This window comes from Miniopterus natalensis, chromosome 17 (genome assembly GCF_054644295.1).
Source record: "Miniopterus natalensis isolate mMinNat1 chromosome 17, mMinNat1.hap1, whole genome shotgun sequence".
Taxonomy (NCBI): Eukaryota; Metazoa; Chordata; class Mammalia; order Chiroptera; family Miniopteridae; genus Miniopterus; species Miniopterus natalensis.
In genome coordinates this window covers 38,554,007-38,572,711 of record NC_142097.1, presented here as the reverse complement: position 1 = coordinate 38,572,711, position 18,705 = coordinate 38,554,007, and the positions used below count along the sequence as shown (strand labels likewise).

At 51.8% G+C, this 18,705-nt stretch overlaps 1 protein-coding gene across 3 annotated transcripts in view; it reads left to right on the top strand.

Annotated features, from left to right (window-relative positions):
- RGS9 (regulator of G protein signaling 9) overlaps positions 1-16,737 on the top strand; it is a 44,679-nt gene extending 27,942 nt beyond the window's left edge. For 2 of the 3 annotated variants that reach the window (XM_016214520.2, XM_087825674.1), the window contains 8 exons: positions 1,085-1,114; positions 1,829-1,890; positions 2,704-2,817; positions 3,251-3,366; positions 6,949-7,036; positions 8,276-8,414; positions 9,000-9,085; positions 11,029-11,203. In XM_016214520.2, coding sequence (XP_016070006.2) covers positions 1,085-1,114; positions 1,829-1,890; positions 2,704-2,817; positions 3,251-3,366; positions 6,949-7,036; positions 8,276-8,414; positions 9,000-9,085; positions 11,029-11,203 — 810 coding nt within the window. Of the gene's footprint in view, positions 1-1,084; positions 1,115-1,828; positions 1,891-2,703; positions 2,818-3,250; positions 3,367-6,948; positions 7,037-8,275; positions 8,415-8,999; positions 9,086-11,028; positions 11,204-15,695; positions 16,181-16,601 lie in introns of those variants that run through there. The other variant, XM_016214519.2, reaches the window with a different exon arrangement.
- Positions 16,738-18,705: the final 1,968 nt, after the last annotated feature.

Here is an 18,705-nt window from a genome sequence, read left to right as displayed (position 1 = left end):
AAACAGAGGCACACAAAGAAATATATAATTATGATTGTGATAAATGCTATGAAGAGGAAGTCAGGGGTGTGTGAGTCCAAAACAAGAGACCTAACTGAGATTTACCTTTCTGAGATAACTCTCCCCACTTCCCCACCCAGGAAAAGGGTTTCCTGTGAAAAGCAGTTACATAAAAGCAATCTAATGAAGCAAACTAAAACCCAGCCTGGGTTAGAAGGGAGAGGCGAGTATGTGACATTCTAGATTGGCCCCTCCTGGCCCGTGACACCTTGTCAGTGGGCTCATGGACCCAGTAGTTATTTTGCTAACTACTCAGGAAAATAGTGTCCTCCTTGGCCTTTGGACTCTACTCCAAGTGAAGACCTGGTTGTGTTGAGCAGTGTGGATATTAGCAGCCAGGGATTAAGGTGACCAACTTGAAGTGGAGTCGGCGCCAAGCACCCCCTGGGCGCAACCCAACCGAAGAGAACTGAGACTGGAGTCCCCTGACCTCCAAGAGTTGCGTAGAGCAGGCGAGTGGTGCCAAGGAAGCGTGTCGGATTGTAGACTGTTTCAGTTAGGAGACAGTTCTGAATGGTTTCCAGGAGCTTCTAAGAACCCAAACACGGAGTCCCTTTTGGAGCCATCCTTTCTCTGCCATCACTAAAAAAATCCAGAGAGAGGCGGCCCTGCGGCTGATCCCCGGCATCGCTGAGAGTGTGGGGCCCGATGTCAGCTCTCTCTCCCGTGGGAAAGAAACACTCAAGCTCCACGCGGGTTCCCCATCTCCATCGCTCGTCCCCCATCAGGTTCTTCTGTAGATACGACGGTCGATGGGGACCCATCCCAAACGTAGTCTTTAATTCGTCTTGGCTTTTAGGAGGACAGGGTAACGTTAGAGTGGTAAATCCTACCCCTCCCTTTGCCAGGTCTCTTGGTTAATCTAATTCTCCAATCGTTGTGTGGAATAGGCTGGAGGTGGTGGTGATGGGGAACTTCTATCTTCTAAGCAAGAGAAGATGGACAGCTTTCCCATGGGGAATGCGTTTGAACTGTAATGAGTTAATAACGTCTCTTTAATGGCTTTGGCTTCTTTGTTTTGCAGAAACAAACAATCACTGCTGTCAAGAAAGAGGTAATTCATCTCCCAGTTCCAGGGAAGCTTGGTTTTAAACCCTCCAACAAATTATACACTTTCTGGCTTTATGCTCTGCGCTCGGTAATGAAATGAAAGCCATGTGTAAAGTTTGGAGGATTGTTTACAAATTAATGGGCAGCACAGACTGGAGAAGCATCTTTTGAGATCTGAATGGGGCCAATGCTGAGACTTGGGCGCTGAGACACGCTCAGAAGGCCTGGATCTGAGGGATGTAGGAGCCAATGCTGTAGAGTCCGCATCCCCACCCTGCCGGCCCCTGTTCCTACAATTACAGGTTGTTCGGAATCTGCTGAGGGTGGCCCATGGCCTATTTTGGTAGCTCTTGTTTCCAGGGCCCCAGGCAGAGCCCTGGTAATTATTGGCCATTGAGGTTAGGTCTTCTTGGCTAATCATCTTCCCCATATCTTGGTTTAATGCTCCTTAGAACTTTTTAAATTTTTTACTTGGTGCCTTTTCCCAGACCAACACATGATGGGTGAAGGAGGCCCCTAATTTGAAGTTTGATGTCACCCATCTACTGTGGGCCTGAACCCTGTTGGTACTGAGGTGTCTGGCTTGAGGGGATGGGATGGGGTGCTGTCATGGGTACACAGTGTCTAGTTCTGGAGGTTACCTGTGAATATCAATGTGAGTGACACTCAGGGGTAGGACAGTAAGACATCTTCTAATGACCGACTGCATCTCTTCCAGATCATGTATTACCAACAGGCCTTAATGAGGTCCACGGTGAAGTCTTCGGTGTCCCTTGGAGGGTATGTTCCGAATTTGTTGGTCTTGCTGAGGTTTGAACAGCAGATAGGCAAGAAGACTTTTGCTCTAAGGCAGACTTGAGAAGTCATTGACTGACGTAAGATCCTAATGAACACTGAGGGACAAAAGAGGTCTCTTGGGGGTTGTTACTAGTTGTCCACTCAGAGCAAGTCTCCAGGTCTCATCTTGGGTTGGGCGAAATCAGGGGTTGGGCAGGCTCTGTACAAGTCTGTCATCTGTCTTGGAATCCACCACTGCGTGGATGGGAAGGTGGGGAGAGCTCAAGGAGTGGACCCTACGGGGATCCATGGTCCCCTGTGTTCCTAACACTGTCCATTTGAATTAACTAGGGAAATATGGGCTGTGTTCACTGATTCAATGTACTATTAAGTGTCCATTATTAATCTTTGACTTAACATCCAATCAGGATACATTGGAAATTTATGTTTGGTTTCTTGAACGTTCAGGTTGCCCTGACCCAGTCCCCATACGACATTCCCTGAGAGACACAAAAGGGTTTAGTGTCATGATACAATGTCAGGAGCCTGCATTTTTTATTAAACAAGTACAGAGAAATTAAAAAGGGACCGGGTTGGGAGACGACATTTCATTTCATAAATAGAATGGGGAACAGATTTTTGTCACAAATACCTGCTAACCTGGGTGCTATTAGAGCATTTTCCCTAAGAAGACAGTAATAAGTAGGTAACTGTATCGGTAAGGGAGGGAGGGCAGGCTGGTCAATCGACCCGAGTTATTGACTTGGTCTCTCGGGTGTTGAATTTCTAGGAAATTGTCTTCCATTTGCTTTTCAGGATCGTCAAGTACAGTGAGCAGTTTTCATCCAATGACGCCCTCATGTCAGGCTGCCTTCCTAGCAACCCTTGGATAACAGATGACACCCAGTTCTGGGATTTAAATGCCAAATTGTATGTATTCGATGTGTCGGTTTTTTAAACATAGCTTTCTGAGTTTTTCTCATGCCATACAATTTACCCATTTAAAGTGTACGATTCAATGCTTTTTTTTTAAACTATGTTCTCATACCCCTTAGCTATCACCTCCCCCATCCCCTGTGCCTTTGCCCCGAAGGCTCTCCGCTGTGGCTGTCCTCACCACCGGGGCGGCCAGCTCCTGCTATGAGGCCCAGGGGCCTGTCTGAGGGTGCATTTTCCTAACAAGTGACTGCTTGGACTGTACATCTGTCAGAAATGAGGGTGGGGGAGGGCTGGGTGGAGCTCCGGGCTGTGGGGCTAATGGAGGGAGCTGGGGCCCCTCACCCCAGTCTAGGCCACCGCCTGGCACAGCCCCTCCTCCCTCCCATCCAGTGTCTGGTGCATTTATGAAGTGTCCTCCCTGCAGGGTGGAAATCCCAACCAAGATGCGCGTGGAACGGTGGGCCATCAACTTCAGCGAATTGATTCGAGACCCCAAGGGGCGACAGAGCTTCCAGTACTTTCTCAAGAAAGAATTCAGTGGTGGGTCTCGGATTTTTAAAAAAAACATTTAACTTTTAGAAGCGTTCCTGTCATGTTTGGCATAGGGTTCCCAAGGGGCCTCACAGTTGGGGGGGATTTCATTGGCTCACATGAATGGGATTCACGTTTCCCAGCACCCCATCCCCTCTGGTCACCCCCACTTCCTTACCTTGATCCTCAGGTCACTAGCCGAGAGCTCCTGTGGCCCCTGGCGCCCCGGGCACCTCCTCAGGGAAACCGGGCGAGAAGGGAGGTGGGAAGCAAGCTTTCTCCTTTTGTTTCACAGCCTGGTGCTCTTCAGCTCAGAGCTTCTCTACCCGGGATACACATTCAAGTCACCTGGGGATCGTTTTAAAAACAAGCTTGCCTGGGTCCCACCCCCAGAGGTCCCTCTTTAATTTATTTGGGGTGGGATCTCCCAAGGTCTGAAATCTCCCCAGGTGATTCCAATATGTGGCCATAATTGAGAAGCCCTGTCCGGGTCTGCTTCCCTCAGGGGCTTCGGAGGTGTGGACTTTAGTGGAATGGGTGGGGCCACATTTTCGATAGACCCCATCTCTGGATTTCTCATCACGGTAGACACTTGCAGCATCTTAAATACACAGCACTGAGAAACAGCTGTGAAAACAAAGGCCAGATCAGGACCAATTTCATTAGGCTGAGCATTCCATTGGCTTCCACACTTGTATTGAAATATTTACTTAAAAATTTTTTTAAAAAACTTTCACTCAAGGATATTTTTTCCATTGCTTTTCAGAGAGAGGGGGGGAGAGAAAGAGACATTGGCAGGTGTGTGCCCTTGGCTGGAATCAAACCCAGGACCCTTGCAGTCTGCAGGGTGGCACCCTAACCACTAAGCCAACCAGCTAGGGCTGAAGCACTTACTTCTACGGGGTTCATTTACTTCCTGACAAAGTCCCCAGCTCTGGGCAGCGTCCCAGTTGAGCCTCGGCACTCAGCTGCATATTCTCCAAGACACGCCTGCCTGCAGCTTTGTCCCTGAAACTAACCCGAGGGACGTGCCATTAACCTTTATATCACATTACAATATAGATTCTTGAAAATCCTTCTATTGAATCAGGCCTACCTGCCATGATAGCATAAAACCCACTACAGATGGATGGGAAGGGGAGGGCTTTTTGCTCGGGACAGAAGCAGCTACCGAGTGAGTGGATAGGGTGCCATCTAGTGGCAAAGCCACAAACCACACCCCGAGTTTATCCCAGCCACGCATTACTTAGCAACAAGATCCGTGGACAAGATTTCCCTGAATTATCAAGATAGTACCGTTGGTGATCTCCTTATGACACTCCTCAGGCTTCAGGTATGAACAGGGAAGGTGAATCGTCGATTTGCTAATTTAATTAAGAACATCTTGAAATTGAGATATAATTCACATACCATAAATGCATGTACCATGTAGTTCACATGCCATAATCTTTTTAAAGGGTACAATTCAGTGGTTTTAGTTTTTTCACAAAGTTGTACAACCGTTACCACTATATAATTCTAGAACACTCTCACCACCTCAAAGAGGAACCCCATTAGAAGTCATTTCCTCTTCTTTCTTCCTCTGCCCCCCCACTTCCTCCCTACCCCCCAGCCCTAGGCAACCACTAATCTATTTTCCATTTTCATGGATTTGCCTATTTTGGACATTTAATGTCAATAGAATCATAAAACGTGTGTCCTTTTGTCTTCTTTCACTTAGCATAGTGTTTTCAAGGCTTGTCCCGGCTGTAGCACCTATCAACACCCCGTTCCTTTTCATGACTGCATACTATTTCATTTGTGGATATACCACATTCTGTTTATCCATTCAGCAGTTGGTGGACATTTGGGTTGCTTCAACTTTTTGGTTATTATGAATAATGCTGCTCTGAAATTCATGTACACATTTTTGGATGCTTATTGAAATTTTTTGTTGTGGTGATAGAGTTTTCATAACACACACTTTACCATTTTAACCATTTTGAGTGCACAGTTCTGTGGCATTAAGCACAGTCACGCTGTTGTGCAAACATCCCCAGCATCTATTTCCAGAGCCTTTTTTCACCCCCAAGTGAAACTCTGTCCCCATTACGCACCAACTCCCCACCTCCCCTCCCTCCAGCTCCTGGCAACCACCACTCTACCTTCTGTCTCTATCAATCCATACTTCTAGGTGCCTCGTAGAAGTGGAATCATACGATAGCTGTCCTTTTGTGTTTAGCTTATTTCATTTAGCATAATGTCTTCATGGTTCATCCGAGCTATACTTTGTGTCAGAACTTTGTTCCTTTTTAAAGGCTGGATAATATTCCATTGCCCGTATGTGCCACGTGTTGTGTATCCATCCCTCCATTGATGGGCATTGGGTTTGTTTCCACCTTTTGGCTGGTGTGTGAAGAATCGCTCATTTAATTTTAACCTTGAGCTGTGAACCTCCTCTTGCCGTGGCCAGGGTGGCCTACCTTGCGTGTGATGTCAGCTGGGTTGCACATCCCTGCTCGCTCGTGCCTCTGATCTCAAGAGCAACCTGAAGTTTGGGCTCAAGAGGATGGGCCTCTGTAGAGTTCTGGGACAGATGCCAACCAGCTTAGAATTGTGCTGCCTTTTTGGATCTGAAACACCTGGGGGCTTTCCAAAAAATACTGTGAAAGGAGAGGAAGAGCCTTCCCTTGTCCATTTTCCCACACAGAGGCATTCTGTGATTCACACATATACACACATTGCACACATGCACACACATGCACACAGATTCTTGCTGGTTCCATTGGTATGATCACCTTTATTTTTCTAGGCAAAAATTGCCACCTGGGCTGACTGTACAACGGTATTCACACTATTCTGGGTGCTGGGGAGAACTGGTTAGAGGACCATTTGGAAGGAGATGATGGGTTGGAGGGAGTCTGGCTTTTCTTCTGTGCCCAGAGGACCCGAGTCTCTCTGGCTCAGGTGACTGACCCTCCGTTGGTGCCCCTGGTGGCCAGGCCTTCCCTGAGAGTCAGTCTATCAGCATTGCCACTGGAGCAGCCTCTCTGTTCGGACCTTTGACCTGAATTGACCCTGTGCACAAGGGAGGCAGATGTCACTCCCAGTCCCTGTATATGAGCAAAGCAAACGGGGCCTGTCATGAGGAAAACCTGTTCTCTCCCCGACACACCCCTACGTCGCATGTTTACAGCCCAATCCTATGCGAACTTGCTCTAGCATATTTGCTTCCGCTGACTTCCAGGACAAAAGAGAACATGCCGGCCTCTGGGGACTGATGTGAGCTGAGCTGCATCCTTGGGGAAAGAGCAGTGATCCCAATAGACACGTACAGCCAGGAACATGGTGGTGCAGATCTAGGTCACTTCAGAGAACACGTGTCAAGCAGTCACTAGGCTGACAGCGCTCCCCTGGGCCCTGGGAGTCAGCGTGGCTGCTCACTGTCTGTCCAGCCCCACGTGTGCCAGGGCCTGTTGTGCAGAAGGAAGGTGCTCACCACGAGGGACCAAATCTGTCCTGGCTGACCCGTTTATTCTCTTTTCTCTTTTCTTCTCCCCCCCATCGTTTCCTGCCTGGCTTTGGTCTGCGCGGACCCCTCCTCCCTGTCAGGAGAGAATCTGGGATTCTGGGAAGCCTGTGAGGATCTGAAGTATGGAGATCAGTCCAAGGTCAAGGAGAAAGCAGAGGAGATCTACAAGTGAGGATTAGCCACCTTGTCGGGGAGCCACCCCTCCCCTCCCCTCCCACCACACCCCTGGTGTCAGCCAGCTCAGTGCTGCACCTGCCCTGCTATAAACAGCTCACTGCTGCTGTGGAAGGACCCCCTGATCCTGGGGGTGTGCTTAGGAGCTAAAGAAGCAAGCTGCCCTGAATTATAGCGCTTTGGCTAAATCCCCTCAGGTCTCCTGAGACGTAGGGGTGTGTCGGGGAGAGAATAGGTGCGGTGGGAAAACCTACTCCTCAGGCCATCTTAGGGAAGTGAGGCCCATGAGGGGAAGGGAGGTTCCCTGAGTGTTCAGGACTATGAGCCCAGCTTGGGGTACAAATGTGGGCACAGTTGTCATTTTGCAGTTACTGGCTCTAGCCCTTCCTTGCTCAGTGTAGCCATAAGTTTGTCCCTCTCCAGACCTGCCTCTTCTCCAAATTTCCCTCCAAATTACCCAAGAGCCAAGAGACTCACGCACACTCCTAATTCCAATATTCTGCTGCAGGGGGCCCTGCCGCCCCTCCCTTTACATCAGCTTCCCTCCTCCTGGGGATCCCTCCCCCCTTATGTAATCTTAGTCTGAATTCCGAAATTTTCCTGTGCAACTTAGGGGTGGTCCACAACACCCACGTGAGTATTTCCTACCTTCGACACGTCAGAATGGGGAGTACTGGAGAGCCCCGAAATCCCAGGTGGAGCCTCAGGACTCAGGAGGTGTGGCTGAGCTCAGGTTCTCATGGGTGCCGTTGGCAAGATGCGCAGGCTGTCAAACCCCTGGGTGCTGGGATCCCGGGCTGCCTCCCAAGGCAGCATTTGAGGCCCAGCTCCAAACACGTCGAGACTGGGCCACGGGAGAGCCAAGGCCCTGGAGCACCTGGAGGGAGATGCTCGGCCAGGTCCTGATGACTACGGAGGCGGAGGCATTAAGTTGGAGGCTGGGCTCTTGGCCCGAATGGCGAGGGTTACTCCATCCACTTTTGCGCCCTCCTAGACGTCAGGGACACCAGAGTGAAACAGCCACGTAACCATTACTAGCACGGCTGGCTGTCTTCTTGCTTCTAAGTAGTATTGCTTGGCGACCGTTCAAACACTTCATGTCTCCTAAAAAGGGATCGCTTTCCACCCGGGACACCTGAGTCATGTCAGTCCCTCCCTCTCAAGCAGCTGTGAACTTTCTATGAACCAGCTTGGGTCTAGCTACTTTTGCTAACAATTCCCTCCACGCCCCAGGCTGTTCCTGGCCCCAGGGGCGAGGCGGTGGATCAACATCGATGGCAAAACCATGGACATCACAGTCAAGGGGCTGAGGCATCCCCACCGCTACGTGCTGGACGCAGCCCAAACCCACATTTACATGCTCATGAAGAAGGTAGGCGGGGGCCAGGGAGCCCTTCCCTCCCCCGGTACCCGGAGAGTTCTTTAGACATGGGGGAAGAGGGAGATGACCTGTGGCTACTGCTTTGCTGGTGTTGGGACGCTGACCTGTGAGCTGTCTCTCCCATCGGTCCCCTGGGCTGGGAGCTCCCTGAGCCCCAAGCTCCTGGCTGGGGAGGACCTCCTGCAGGCGCTGTGTGGGTTCCCGTGGGCCTCCCACTCTGCAGTCATGACATTGGTCATGATGGTGTTGCTCTAAGGGCTGTTGTTTACCAAGGGCTTACAGTGAGCAGATGCTCCCCCAAGCATGGAACTCTGTATTGAAGACAAGCCACGAAGTAGGAACGGAGCTCCATCTCCGGAGCCTAGCATTTGCTCAGGGCCTCCCCAGAGGTGCAGCCAGATTCAGACCGCGTCGCCCGAGTCCAGCAGCTGAGCCTTTCTCACAAGGAGAGGCTCTCCTTTAACCTTGCCCTCTAATTGCCGAGGGGGGCCTGAAAACGGCAAGTGCGCTCATTTCATTTGACACGTCCCCTCTCCTAATGACCGCTTGTGACTGTTTTTCTCTCCTTCCCGCTAGGACTCTTATGCTCGCTATTTGAAATCTCCAATCTATAAGGAAATGCTGGCCAAAGCTATCGAACCTCAGGAAACCACCAAGAGGAGGCAAGTGGATGGCCTGTAATTGCTGGCTGCCTGCTGTCTTGTTTACAGAGCAGTGAGGGTGTCTTTCAGGCCAGGGGCCCTGGTTGAGAGATATTTGTTTGATGAATGTTTTGGGGCCGGGGAAGTATCTCTCAGGGTACAATTGCCTCATTGGCTTCAGGACGCCCTGAAATCTCCTCAGCAAGATTTCCTGTCATTATTGCCAGTGGGTTTTGTTCCCCATTCTCTGGTTTGAAAGAGTCTCATCAGATCCATAATTACACTGATCCCAAATGGAAACAACTCATTGGTGTGTTTTTAATTTAAAAAAAAAATTATTTTTAGTTTTTGCAACTCATTGGTTTTTTAATTGCTATCCTTCCCCACCTCCAAATCGATGTATGGGGATTAATTTAGCAACATCCTTGTATCCTTGCAATGTCCTAAGACCTTATAGAGAATAGCAGATAGTCCCCCAAGAAAAATGGTAAGCTGTTAGGGGAAACAGCCGTGACATTCTAAGTATTCTTGGGGACTCCTTTCAGTGTCTGTCAGTCCCTTCACCCTCGCCTTTCTCATTGGAGACGTAAGTCATCTCCTCTGGCACAGCCCTGCCGCAAAGCGCAAAATGTTCGGAGGGGGCGGCTCGAACTCTTTTTTGGAGAAAAAGAAACCTTTCTGGCAGCAATTTTAATTTTGTGACACATATAAACTACTAAAATTCTGCAGCACACCAAAAAATATATTTTTTGCTGATCTAACAAAAATTAGGTATAATTTTGATTGATTTACCAAAAAAAAGAAAAAAAAAAAAAAAGAAAAGCAATCACCTACCCTTTTTGCTCCAAAGTGACTTTTTGAAAAATCAGGTGCCTCTACTTGTATATAAGGATTTGTGGTACCAGGAATTAACCAATCAGACTCAACCTTATTATGCGATGTGACAGGGAGATGCAACTATTATATGACTCATATATTTATGGCTCAAGATGGGGCATTCACACTCAGCAGCTATTGCTGTGTTGGCTGTTGTCATTTTTTTAGTTGACAACCGAAGGGAAGAGAGGTCACGGCCCCTGACTAAATAGTCAGGTGTCGCATGTTTTAAAAATTCTTAGGGCACACGGGGTGAAAATCTCTGACCTGTGGCGATTGAAGATTCCAAGCGGGAGCCAAATGGCAGCTCGGACAAAGACGCGAGACCCTGGAGGTTTTCCTGGGGCCAGCGCCGACCTGTCCCCGCGTGGTTAGCAAACGTCCCCGCCTGTCGGCTCGGCCCACGCTGGGCTCTTGTTCAGCATCTCCAGTCAATTCAAAAGAGTGGTGGTGGGACTGGAGCCTTTATCAAAGGAGCTTTAAAAAGAAACCCCAACTTGGTTTCATTCTTGAGGATAATGGTGCCGTTATGAAAGGGAAAGAAAGGAGGTCTGTGGCGCTTTTCTGCTAGGTTCGCCTGGTGGGGACGGGGGTCCGGTGTCCCTGGGGGTTTGAAAGCTGCTCCTGTTAAGCCACGAGAAAGGGCCGTAATCGCTCCCCAAGTGCCGCCAGGAAGCAGCGGGGAAGGAAGGGTAGCCCCGAGCTGCTCTCTCCAGACGCTCTGAGTGGGCGCAGGCGGAGAAACCAGCCGGGGTCCTCTGCGGGCGCCCGGCGTTAGCCACAGGCGCAGCGGGCGCGGGGCTTTGGCCTTGGAGTCGCGACGCTGTCCCTGCCGCCGCGTGCGGGAATCCACGCGGGTGGGGTGCTTTTGTTACCCCGCGGAGCTCGGCCTGTAACTGTAGGGACGGTGGTGAGTGTGAGTTCGTCCCATGATTTTCAGCTGTAAGACAACGTATAAAATGTAATTTTTCCAGAGCAAGCTAAGTTGGCGTCTAGGCCTTGCCTCGGCAGGGCAGGCGTGGCTTACCGCTAGGAAGCCTTCATCCTCCCGGGCCTTCCGCTAACCGCCAGCGCTGTGCCCCTTCCAGCTCCAGCCTCCCGTTTATGCGGCGTCACCTGCGCTCCAGCCCGAGCCCCGTGGTCCTGAGGCAGCTGGAGGAGGAAGCCAAGGCTCGAGAAGCAGCCAACACGGTGGACATCACCCAGGTCATGAGCAAGCTGGACCGTAGGAGCCAACTCAAAAGGGAGCTGCCTCCTAAATGAACCCGCCACTGCCGGGGGTGGCGGGCATGCGCCGGGAGAGGACGCAGAGGCGGGGGGGAGCCCAGAGTTCATTCCCCACCTGGGGGCAGAGGAGTAGGCAGGGTCAGCGTGCATTTTTCTGACCTTCATGGCAGGCTTCCCAGTACCGTGGCAACGCGAGCCCGTTCTCTCACTCCAGCAGCCAAGGGGCAGGTGGGCAGCGGGGGGAAAGGCCACCTGCCTCAGCTGCTGTGTGACCACCCGTCTCACTGGAGGGGGCTCTCATGGTGGGAACCGTACCCGGCCCCAGGCATAGCTCTTTCAGGCACATGTGTTTCAAAGAGCTTAGTGAAGCTCCTTGTACCATCCTCACCTCTCCAGTTTAGGCTTCGCTTCTAAGGCATTGGAGGTCCGGCCAAGGGACTAGTTGCAGGGTTTCCCTGTAGATGCACCTCACTGGACGCCTGCCTGGAAAGGCCCGCTAAGACGTGTCTGTTGACGTTGTTCTTACAATTACTGAGGGTTGGTGGACTAGGGACAAGCAAATACAAGCAGAGTACTTGGGATAATGCCTAGCATATAAGTGCTCAGTAAATGCTAGCTGCTGCTATTACCATCACAACAGTTGTGATGGTGGCACCATCCTCACCATCACCATCAGCACCATTATGATCATCCTCCAACCATCCTCACCACCACCATCCTCACCATCACCACCATCCTCACCACCATCACCACCATCCTCACCATCACCACCATCCTCACCATCATCACCATCCTCACCATCCTCACCACCATCCTCACCACCATCATTCTCACCATCACCACCATCCTCACCATCACCACCATCCTCACCATCCTCACCACCGTCACCACCATCCTCACCATCCTCACCACCATCATCACCATCCTCACCACCATCCTCACCATCATCACCATCCTCCTCCCCATCACCGTTGTCATCATCATCATCATCATCACCACCACCGTCCCTAGCATCTTCCTGGCCTTAGAGTAAGCTGGTGTTTTGTATCCCTGTCAGCGTGGTCCAATGCAGCGATTTGTTATTCTTCATTATGTAGGACATTTCCTGAGCTGTACCCAAACCACCTTACTTCTCTCCTCTCTCAGAGTCTTGCTGTGTAGCTCTCAGCCCCCCAGGGACCATTAGGGTAAATTCGAGGGGAGGAGATGAGGGCGTCGATGACATGTCCTCTCTGCAGCTCCTGTGAGAGGGCTGACTAGCAGTAGTGTAGTGACTGGTCAGTCCTTTGGTCCCACGTTTCCTGGTGGAAGTAAAGATCTGTTCAAAACGAGAAGGTCTTGTGCTGGGCTGTGACAAATGAGAAGATGTGTTCACCCATGTGGATTTTTGTTCATGGGACCAACTTTGCTCATTTGCTTTTGGGACAGTGAGGAAAGGCTGAGTGAGAAGGGACTGGAGGGGCCGAGTGCGCACCCTGCATGCTGACCCTGAACACAGCCCTCTCCTCACCTGCCTGCTCCCAGGAAGTAGGAGTTCAGGCGGCCACAGGTCCCATTCGAATTCTCATTCAGTTTCTGGAAGGAAAGTGAATTGCTTCTCTTTGCACCGTCTGCTTTGCCTCTCATTAAGATCCTGTGACTGTGTCCTCACGTCAACACACCTGCTCCATTTCATGCTCCTTCCCCCACTTCTCTTGGTTCCCTCGCATAATAAAACAGCAGCACAAACCAAACCAAACCAAGCTCTCCTTCACAGTGTCTCTGTTGTGTCTCATTTCTTTGCCATGTGCCCTGCATGCCACTGCTTTGCTGCTTCACACCAATGGTGGGCGTGGCATGGGCTGGAAGGGCCGGGTGTCCTTTGTGGGAGCGGCCAAGGTCATAGTGGGAGGGGGTAGAAAAGGCATCCTGCTTAGAGTGTTCAAGGCCAACTGGGCTAATGGCTATTTGCCAGAAGAAGGGGCCTTCTCAGGCCAGGTAAGTGAATCAGGACGGTGACCACCTTCTTACTGTCATTCATTTTGGAAAAGAGAAGGAACTGGGGGAGGAGTGGGGTGGGGAAGAGAGCACAGAATTGGGAGGGTGGGGGTGTATGGAGGGGCTCATCCTGTCATAAGCTGTGTGATCTTGGTCAAGTTACATCATCTCCATGAGCCTCAGTTTTCTTAATCTGTAAAGTGGGGATTATAATAGGATTCGAGTTAATGAATTGGGGGTGGGGTATCCTCAGTCAATTAGTTGAGCAAGGAGCACTTTGATGTGATTTTATCTCTCACAAGAATGCTCATTTTGTGGTTCTGATGCTTTGGTCCACTCTCCAGGACCCCAAGTCCTATCCAAACCCCATAGGCAATGGGATGGCAAAATGGATCAGTAGAAAAGGCAAGGACTTTGGGGTTACACAGACCTGGGATCAAATTCTCATTTAGTCACTGTATTAGGTATCTATTGCCACCTAACAGATTAGCACAACCACCGTTTATTAGCTCATGGTTGGCCAGGTGAGACGTGGCTGGGTCTCCGCGCAGGTCTCACACTCAGGTGTCAGCAGGCTGTCCAGGCTCTTATCTGGAAGCTGATGGGAAGAACCTGCTTCCAAGCTCATTCACATTGTTGGTGGGATTCCGTTTCTTGTAGGATGGAGGGCTCCAGGTTTTTACTGGCTGTTAGCTGGAGGCTGCTCTCAGCTTTGAGAAACTGTCCGAATTCCTTGCCACGTGGCCCCCTCCATCTCAAAGCGAGCGGTGGAGAGCTTTTCCCTCATTGAATTCCTGTCATGCTTCAGACCTTGCTGACTTTTGTCTCCGGCCTCTAGATTCAGATTTGAAGGGCCCACCTGATGTGGTTAGGCTCACCCGGATAATCCTTTAAGTCGCCTATCCCAGAGCCTGACCATGGGCGTGACTATCGATGATATTTACAGTTTACACCCACACGAAGGACAGGGGCAGGAATCTTGGGGGCCACCTTGGAATTCTACACACCACACTCGCCGATTGGTTGTGAGAGCCTGGGGAGGGTAATGGACCCCTTTAGTTCTCCAAATTCTGTCTCTAAAATGGGGCATCCATAGATTCGTAGAGTACCCAGCACACTCTAGATGCTTAATAAATTATAGGGCCCTACTCTTTCACCTAACAGTTGTCTCCCAACCCTTAATCAGGCCCAGCTCCTCCCCCGCCCATTGCTTGTGTCTCATAGAAGGCGGGTGTTAGAAGCATAGCTCAGGTCTCAAACTTACCGGGCATAAAGATGGCCTTGGGTGTCAGAAGATGCTTCCCTGGGTGATTCCGGAGGCAACATTGAGACATCCATCTAGCAGTCACGTGTGCAAACTGTGGGGTCAGCGAGCCCGGCTCAGAGCCTCCCCGCCGCTCCCTGTGGCCTGTCCCAGGGCCTTGGCCTCCGAAGTACTAGTTTCCGCACCTGTCAGATGGGCGCAGTCATGGTCAGCTCCCTCACTGAGCGGCTCTGGGAAGTACATGCCATGGCCCACGTCAAGTGTTCAGCCCGGAACCTCTCATTTGCTAACTGCTCACTGCATGTTAACAATGGTAACAACAACCTAACGGCCCCAGCGCTTGTGGGTATCTGAGCAGAATGAGTGGCTCTGAGCTGCTTGAACTTCAGGAGGTAGGTGGGAGAGGATGGAGACCCCCACTTCCACCCCCACCCCACAGCAAAGCCCCCGTGGCCTCCTGGCCTTCTGAGAGCCTCCCTGAACATTCCGATTTCAATTTCCCAGCTCAGACAGGGCTCTCCCAGGCTCCTTCCGCTCAAACATGCCTGATCCAGCCCTCCCGCCCCAATGCTCCTGGACGTGGGGGCCATGGGGGTCCAGGGAGGTTGGGACACTTCTCTTCCAATGAGTAACTTCCTCTCCCTACCGCCTGCTCCCTTCTTCTGGCCTGTCCGGGTCCCACACTCAGGGTTTCTTCCTGCCCCCCCTCCCCCCCCGAGGGAGGCACAGGAAGTGCTGGGTGCAGGCCATCCCCCAGGTGTCGGTGTGGACGCAGGTAGTGGTTCAGGTCAAGATGGTGGTCGCAGACCTGGAAGAGTCAGCCAGGTACAAGCTGGGGCTTCTCCTGGCGTCTCTGTCACTATTAAAAATGTTTTAAATGCCTCCAGTCCTTAGGTTGGGAACGAAGGGTAGAGAAGGGTTGCTGGTATGTGGCAGGTCCCAAGCATTGCTCACTGGGGGACTGAAATTGAGGGGCAATTAGAAATTTACCTGGCCACACCTCAGCATCCCAGGCTTGGAGGATGACCAGTCTGTGCCCTGGGATGCAAGTGGCCAAGTCTGGGGACCATGGCCAGGCTTGGGGACAGGCTAGCCCCCTGGCAGGAGGCCTGTGTGGCTGTGCCATTGTCACAGGTGGCTTTGAGCACCTTTCCCAACTTCCCAGGGGACAGCCATACCAGACCTGTGCTTTGGGCACTGGCAGGGGCTATGTTATCAGAGGGCAGCCCCTGGGCCCGTTGACCAGCCACCCAATTCACTCTGAGCTCTCTCTTTCCTTCCCTGCAGCCCGGCCAGCACACCGCTCCCAGCCCCCACCTAGCCGTGTACACAGGAACCTGCATGCCCCCCTCTCCTTCCAGCCCCTTCTCTGCCTCCTGCCGCTCCCCCAGGAAGCCCTTCCCCTCTCCAGGCCGCTTCATCCGGAGGCCCAGCAGCACCGTCTGCCCCTCGCCCATTACGGTGGCCTTGGAGAGCCCCTTGGGCTCAGAGCAGAAGGGGGAGGCTGGTGGATCCAGTACTGGCCAAGGACCCTCCAATGCAGACACCTGCAAGGCCTCCACTGACTGCCCCTGGCCCCGGCCCCCGCCCAGGGCCCCCCTCAAAGCCCGCATGGCTGTGTCCTTCAGCAGTTTTCTGAGACGAGGCTGTCTAGCCTCCCCGGTCTTTGCCAGGCTCTCGCCCAAGTGCCGCCCTGTGCCCCATGGGAAGGTGCAGCCCCTAGGGGATGTGGGTCAGCAGCTGCCAAGGCTGAAATCCAGGAGAGTGACAAAGTAAGAACCAGAGGGAACTGTGCTGTGTGTGTCTGCACATATGTCTATGAGTGTGCGCATGCATGTATGTGTGTGCATGTGTGTGGCCGTGTGCATGTGTGTATATGTCTGTGGGTTTGCACATGTGTACATATGTCTGTGAGGCTGTGCATGCATGTATACGCACACATGCCTGTGGGCGTGCACATGTCTGTTGGAGTGGGCATATGTGTATGGGTGCACTTATGTCTCTGTGCGTGCACATGCACGTATGGGCGCGTACACATGTCTGTGGGTGTGTGCATGTATATGTGCGCATATGTGTGTGGTGTGTGCATGCATGTATGTGTACACATGGTCTGAGGGTGTGCATGTCTACTGATTCTTCCTATTTGGTGTTCTCCCTGCACCCCCCATACTCGCTTTCCTCTTGTGTCTGAAGCTTTTTCCAGATCAAAATGGATGTGCCTGTGGGGAGTGGAACCTGCCTGATGGACTCAGAGGACAGTGGGACAGGAGCATCGGGTGACCAGGCCATCAAGAAGGAGGTCATCTGCCCCTGGGAGAGCCTGGCCTAGGGGCAAGCTGGCTGAGCCAGGGGCCTTGGACCAGGCAGGTGCTCCTGGCAGACTCCGCTGGGTGGGGCACAGACACTCTCGAACCAAAGTGCATTAAGATCATACTTGGGGGCCGAGAGACAAGATGGGGTGCATTTGGGGGAAGAGTGCTTTGTCTGGGCTCCCAGTGGCCAGCGCCCTCCCTCCCCCCAACCTTCCTCTTTTGGGCAGAAGAAAGGCATGCGGACCAAATGGTTTTACCTGCTGCCTTAACCCCGATAAAAGGTGAACTTGTAACAGTCCCTTGGACTAAAGTGTTAGTGTGTCTGGTTTTCTCAGTTATTTATGAGCTATTACTTATGTTAAACTCATGTCTTCTTTGTTGTTGTTTTTGACAAAGGGACATTTGGTCACTTCCAAGAACTCCCTTTCTGCCTAAATTGGTTTGTGCACAATGCTTTTTATCAACGGAGCTCGCCAGGGGGATGCCCTAGGGTGTGGCATCACACAGGAAGGGGGCTGGGGAAGGGCACCTTCTAGAACGCCAGGTGTGTTGTTTGCATCCACCAAGGGATTTGCTGGGGAAACCCCATGAAGAATAAATAGTAGGATCTGGAGAAGGGGGCGAGGCCTTCAGACCATGAAGCTGGGCTACCATCCAGGCAAGGGGGAGTGGGCAGGGAGAGTCTCTGATCGCAGTGCAGTTCCAAGAACATTCTGGCCAGGCTGTTGGGGTGTCCCTCAGTCAAAGTCACTGTGGGAGGAGTCCTGTGTCTTGCGGGAATTGTTCTGCATTCGTACCCCACCAGGCAAGGTCATTGGCTGGGAGCACCTGTGGGAAGCCTGGCCCTGGCCTGGACATGTTGGTGGCCGTCAGTCCACATGCTCCCTGCAGCAGGAGAGCTGTGCACACACTGTTGCGTGTGCTGTACCCACCCAGTGGGCACCTCTGCAGGGCTTGGCCTGGGTGAACCCCTCCGAACTCTTGCCCAGCTATTCACTGAACAAGTCTTTATCGAGCCCCTACTATGAGGCAGGCACTGTGCTAGGCCCTGGGGGTGCAGCAGTGACTCCCCGCTCCGTGGGATTCATCTAGAGCAGTGGTTCTCAACCAGGGGACAACTGCACAACTGAGCATGCTGGAGACAGTTTGGATTGTCAAGACTGGCTGGGGAAGCTACCGGCATCTAGTGGGTAGAGGCCAGGGCTGCCTCTAAACACCCTACAATGCACAGGACAGCCCCCTATCCCTCCACAACAAAAGATTACTTGGTCATGAATGCCACTGCTGAGAAACCATGAAATAAATTATAGATTACACCCCACAATGCTGGGCATGTGCCCCTTGCCATTTGTTTCTGCCCAAAGCCCCGAAGCATCGCCCCAAAGGGTCCTGCAGGGATTTGGATTGGACAGTGGGTTGAGATTAAGGGTTTTATGGTGAGTAAAACGTTTCTTAAAAGATGCGTGGAAAGTCATCATAAGAAAAAAATTCAAATGGTTTTCCCAGCCACTCATGACGCCCATCCTCTTTAACCCTCAGCTTTATCAGAATTCAATTAGTAGATAAGAGCCCCACATTTGCTTTTACCCTCAGACGACTTACCTTCCTTAGCCCATAAACACCGGGGCTGCTGAGTCATGGCTCGGCGCACTTCTAAAGACGAGCGGTGCGTGGGTGCGGGACCCAAACCTGGACGCGGGGGCCTTGCGGGGAAACAGATGCTGTCGTAGGAAAGAGCACTGCACTTTAGAGTCTACAGAATCCACTCTTGGGCTCACAAGTGTCACTCACCTAGAGGTCAGGAACCTGTTCTCCCAGGGTAAGTGAAACAGGCCAGGTCTTTCTTGGAAGGTGAGTGGGCCAATTGCCTTTATTTGCAAAGCTGCTCTAAAATGAGACTGAAGGCAAAACAGTCAGTACCCTTCGTCTACCAGCAGCCAGGGTGTCCGGAAATAAGGAAAATCTCAACCCTGAACTTGCAAACT